General features: G+C 44.1%; 1 protein-coding gene across 1 annotated transcript in view; it reads right to left on the reverse strand.

The window, feature by feature from the left end:
• Positions 1 to 1435: 1435 nt before the first annotated feature.
• Positions 1436 to 5114, reverse strand: part of LOC107395531 (properdin) — a 7124-nt gene continuing 3445 nt past the window's right edge. Inside the window, exons 7-11 of the mRNA XM_015974923.3 lie at positions 4981 to 5114; positions 4484 to 4657; positions 4084 to 4281; positions 3892 to 4009; positions 1436 to 1782 (exon numbers count right to left, since the gene is read on the reverse strand). The exon at positions 4981 to 5114 is cut by the window's right edge and continues 58 nt beyond it. Coding sequence (XP_015830409.1) covers positions 1650 to 1782; positions 3892 to 4009; positions 4084 to 4281; positions 4484 to 4657; positions 4981 to 5114 — 757 coding nt within the window. The 3' untranslated portion in view covers positions 1436 to 1649. The remainder of the gene's footprint in view (positions 1783 to 3891; positions 4010 to 4083; positions 4282 to 4483; positions 4658 to 4980) is intronic.

Genomic DNA, 5114 nt, shown 5'->3' on the forward strand with positions numbered 1-5114 from the left:
TAGAACAAACTCCTTCAAACTATCGAGAGTTTCTACTCTGCCACCGTGGAAACTGATGAGCAACACTTTCAAAAGTGCTGTTTTATCTCAATCCAGAGTAGACCAACAGACACTTTTAGTGTTGAATTTAACTGCCTATAGTTGAATACCAACACCAGGGTTGCAGGTTCGACCCCGGCTCCTGACAGAATTCTGCTGTTGTGTCCTTGAGCAAGAGACTAAACCCTCCCTGCCTATTGTATATGCTAGGCTGCCTCTGTGCTGTGGCTACTGCAGCTCATCACCACCAGTGTGTGTGTATGAATGGATGAATGAAACACTGTAGTATAAAGCGCTTTGGAGTCCCCTGACTCTGAGGCCTAGTCCGCACGTAGCCGTTTTTTTTAAACGAATATCCGCCCCTCCAAAAACTTGCATCCACACCACCTCGTTTTAAAAAGAAACTCTGTCCACGCGTACCCGGATAAGGACATGCCAGACCTGTAGACGGCAGTACTTCCCCCGTTCTTAACCTCGTCCTTCGTCTGTGGTCTTCCGCAAGGTGCAGTAATTCCGCTTGCAAAAACAATCAACTTGGACAATTGATAAAGCGAGCGCAGCTCTGAGGGCATCCATGCTGTCGGCTAGTGTAAACACAGGTCGCACACGTGATGTCAGCATTTTTTTGTTGCGGAAAGTGACGTTGCGGACCTTAAAACTCCGGTTTTGTCCGTCCACACGCAGACACCCAAAACGGAGAAAACGCAGATCTTCACTTTGGCCGGAGTTTTTAAAAGGATCCATTTTCGTGTGAAAAAACTCCGTTTTCGTGTGGATGACAGGCCAAAACGTAGAAAAATATCTATGTTTTGGCAGATCCCCGGCTACGTGTGGACAGGGCCTCAAAGGCGCTATACGAGTGTGGGTCATTTATCATTTTATCATTAGATAAACATTACGGAGGGCCATGTGTTCACTTGCCTGAAATTTGAGGACTCCACAATAAACAGCCAGAACTGAATATGTGACTACTCATCAGTCAGATTCTGTTGCCCCAAAAGGACATTCCTTTGATCCAAGATTACAATGTTTGACTTAATTAAATCATCACATGCTTAATTACTGTTGACCGCTTTACATTTAAATGAAAAACTATATTTTAGTCTTATTTATCATACACCTCTTTCCATGCGGGTCAATAAAAAATTGTGCATATGTAAATAATAATGAACTTTAAACATTAAGAGTTATCAACCCTCTAATTATTCTCACATTTCACCTTATTAAACGTACCAACAGATTATCAGTACAAAAAGTATTAATTCATTATGACTTGAAATTAAAAGCCTAAGTCTAATATTGACTGGCTGAAGGTTTGTGTGAGCTGGAGTAATCTACATGTTCATTTAAAAATATCAGGCAATGATAAAAAAGCAAGAATAAACCACCCAAAAACAACGGTTGCATTGGACACTTTTAATTATCTCAGCATATAGTGTCATGTAGGTCTGAAAAACCAGATTTCATGTTAGCAGTTATTAAAATGTCCACTGGATGGCAGCACAAGCAAAGCCCAAACTCCATCACGTCGTTTAGCCTGCACCAGCATGCTGAGTGTTGGCGTAGATGTTTATAGAAGCATGTTGGTGAGGTCATTGGTTAACATCATCTCAGGGGCAGGGAGGAGCGTTTTTGCAACTTTGGATCTCGTACTTCTTTGCTATTCCTTCAGGTAGGGTGCCGCAGTCATAAGAAGGTTTTCCAACAAACGTTGCCTTATCTTTTTGACGGCCGATTGTTGGTCTGTAAATCCACAAAGACACAAATCAACAAAAGTCCCTGAACAATGTCCCTTTGTAGTGCAAAATCTCGTCAACAAAACAATTTCCTTTCTGTGATTTAAAGCTGCTATAGCAAATCTACAGAACAAGCTAGTGTAAAACATTTTTTCATGCCTCTTAAAGTTCTAGCATAGTATAGCTATAAATATACTGTAGAGCTGCAGAGATAAAAAATAACTCTGGAGTTTGTCTAAAAACCTTTGCCAATAACACGGCTTGTACCCAAACCAACTATAGGGAGCCGAAGTCACACCCACCTACTTCCGCACCACAGGTCCCGGAAGAACGAAAAGATGAATGCAAGTCAACGATGCTAAAACCACTATTTTTTAATTACGCCTGTTATGTGCTGTGGATTTCTCATATGATGTTTGTGAATTTTAAAGACACATGTGGATGCCAAGAAAGCACTTTTTTTTTTAAATGGGGGAAGCATTATTTTAGGTTTTGTGTAAAAATAAGTCCAGGACTACAAATGTGCTTCATGAAAGTGACGTCATCGAACCAGACATGGAGAAAACAGGGAAAATGGCTGTAAGTTCAAGAAACTTCCAATGCTTCCTTCAGGAGGAAAGAACCACCATAAATCTGACATGTGGTAAGTAGCAGCTACGCTGGGGGAGGAGCTTGTGTGGTGACGTCACATATGTGACATGCTGTTGTCTGATTTATAGTCATGCTAATTACCAACTTTTACAAATACATGACAGGCGTGGTCGAAACACCCACCATTACTTTTCATTTAAATAACAGTATACAGCATGTGTGTGATCCAGGGCCTAATGCAAAGTGGGTTAGAAAACAGCTCTTTTAGCCCCGTTCACTTGCATTCTTTATTTTTTGTTCTTTCAGGGACCCATGAGCCGACCGGAAAGGGAGGAGACTTACGCCCCGGCACACACCAGACGCGGACGGGCGACCATGCACACCGAAGCGCCATGAAACGATGAGCGCTTCTAATCGGCACCCTTGTTAACCTACACTCTCGGTCACATCAGCTGCAAAGTGCTGCGAAGGCGCACCATGCAGCGATCGTTTGGGTGTGAGCTCTAAAGTTTTTGTGAGCCGTGAGTGAACCGCGCCATTTCTGGCAGGAAATCAAACCAAAGCAGAAGAGACAGGCAGGTAAATTTTACAGAATAAAGAAAATTTTGAAAATAAAACACTGCGGTTGATAAATGCAATCATTTCTGTGTATCTAAACAGACTAGAGAGATGAAAATGAACACACACACACACACACACACACACACACACACACACACACACACACACACACACACACACACACACACACACACACACACTCCTGCAGAGAAACAAAGCGTTTCCACAATTTTAAAAGCAGTTTTTACAGCAAAAGATGGATTTAATAAATGTGAATACAAACAAATACGTTTATTTCAAAGGTAAATATACAGCAGTATTGTGCACTACCACAAACACTACTTAACTATTTAGAAATAAACTGGTCTACAAAAGCAGGATCAGCGCAGTTTCTGATACCAAGCAGGGCAAACTGGTTACACACACGCACACACACACACACACACACACACACACACACACACACACACACACACACACACACACACACACACACACACACACACACACACACACACACACACACACACACCAAGGGCACAGGGGTGGGGTGGCGGGGGAGTTGGAAAACAGGCGTGTGCAGAAGCGCTTGTCGAAAATTCTCGCCTGATGTGGACAGAGGAGCAATGGGCGGCATGTGAATTTCGTGATGGATCCACTTCACTGTGCTTCGCAGCTGGTGTGTTCTGGGCATTAGGCTCCCTGTGGACCATCTGGTAGTCAATCTCATTGAACCACAACACTGCCACATACCCGGGTCCTCCACTCATTACACACTCACGTATTTAGCAACAGAACACCACTGGTGTGGGAGGTTCTCTGCTCAATGTTAATTTGTGTTTAAAAGCTAGCTAGTAGATTTGGTATTGCAGCTTTTAATGTTGTCTTTCTGCAGATAACGGTTCGTTAGCCTGTAAAAGCAAAAGTTTTTCATTCCTGATGTAATTCCAGTGCATATACGAACCTGTACCCGGCTGCCATGTAATCAGGATCACAGATCAGAGACCTCACACGTCTAGAAGTTGGTCCACAGGGTGGGTTACAAAACCCCCATTCCCCCCAGCCTTCCCAGCTGCCTTTCACTGAAACACATCTGGTCAGTAATGCTTGTGTGGAGACTTGTGAGCCTGGAGGGGTGAGGATAAGAGCTACTCACCATAACATTTGTCAACATCGTAGCAGACCCGGCTGTCCAGCTGTTTGTCTCCAGCGCAAAAGGATCCATTATGAGCTCGATGGAGACACTGCCGCTCTCTTTTCTGCTTTCCACCTATTTTCAGGCATCTAATGTCTTTAGTACCATATGCATACCTGCACGTTTCCCACTCGGACCACTCGGACCACACACCATGGACTGCAGACACACAGAACCATCCCACAGCAGGTAATGTTGTCAAACGGTGTGGAGATCATCTCAGAACACTTCCAAGCAGTTTTACTTTAAAAAATTTCCTACATTACATCAGATTTACTGGTGTCTAAATAATTCAATCAATGAGAAAGATTCCAAAAATTTACTTTGCAGATTTCAGGAAACTTGCTTTAACATCATCTACCTGGACAGTGGACTTGGGTTGAGCAGATGGAGGTTCGTCTGTCGTCTCCACGACATGGCTGGCCGCCATGTTTGGGAGTGGGACTATCACATCTCCTGATAGACTCCTGGAGGCCGACTCCACAGGAAACAGGACAGGAAGTGTAGGGCGACCAAGGACCCCAACTACCATCCACTGGGGAAAAGAGCGAGATTTAGAACAATGAACACAGAGGAGTCTCTGTCTTCATGTGAACATCTCAGTGTGGACACCTGGAAGTGGACATTGTCAGCTGGGAGCTGTAAGGAGTCCACCTGGTCAGTTGGGTTTAGCTGTTGTCCCTAGTGGAAGTCTCAGAGTTATGGCTAGTCTTACTTAGAGTTGGTGTGAAGTTTAGAGTCACATTCAGCAAGTAAGAGCAGTTTTCTGGTGTTAGCTCTGCGTGAACAACTGAGCATGTTAGTTATGTTCAAGGTTATAGTCCTGGAGGACACACTAAGATGGACAAGCAGGTGTACCTGAGCAGGGAGGCAGGTGGTCACAGTTTTCAGTTTGGATGTTGTCACCTTCACAGTCACGGCCAAGCGGGTTTGACGATGGTGCTGGGTTGGTGCAGGAGCGCTGGCGACTTCTAGTTGGAGGTCGGCCTTGT

This window comes from Nothobranchius furzeri, chromosome 11, assembly GCF_043380555.1.
Source record: "Nothobranchius furzeri strain GRZ-AD chromosome 11, NfurGRZ-RIMD1, whole genome shotgun sequence".
NCBI classification, from domain to species: Eukaryota; Metazoa; Chordata; class Actinopteri; order Cyprinodontiformes; family Nothobranchiidae; genus Nothobranchius; species Nothobranchius furzeri.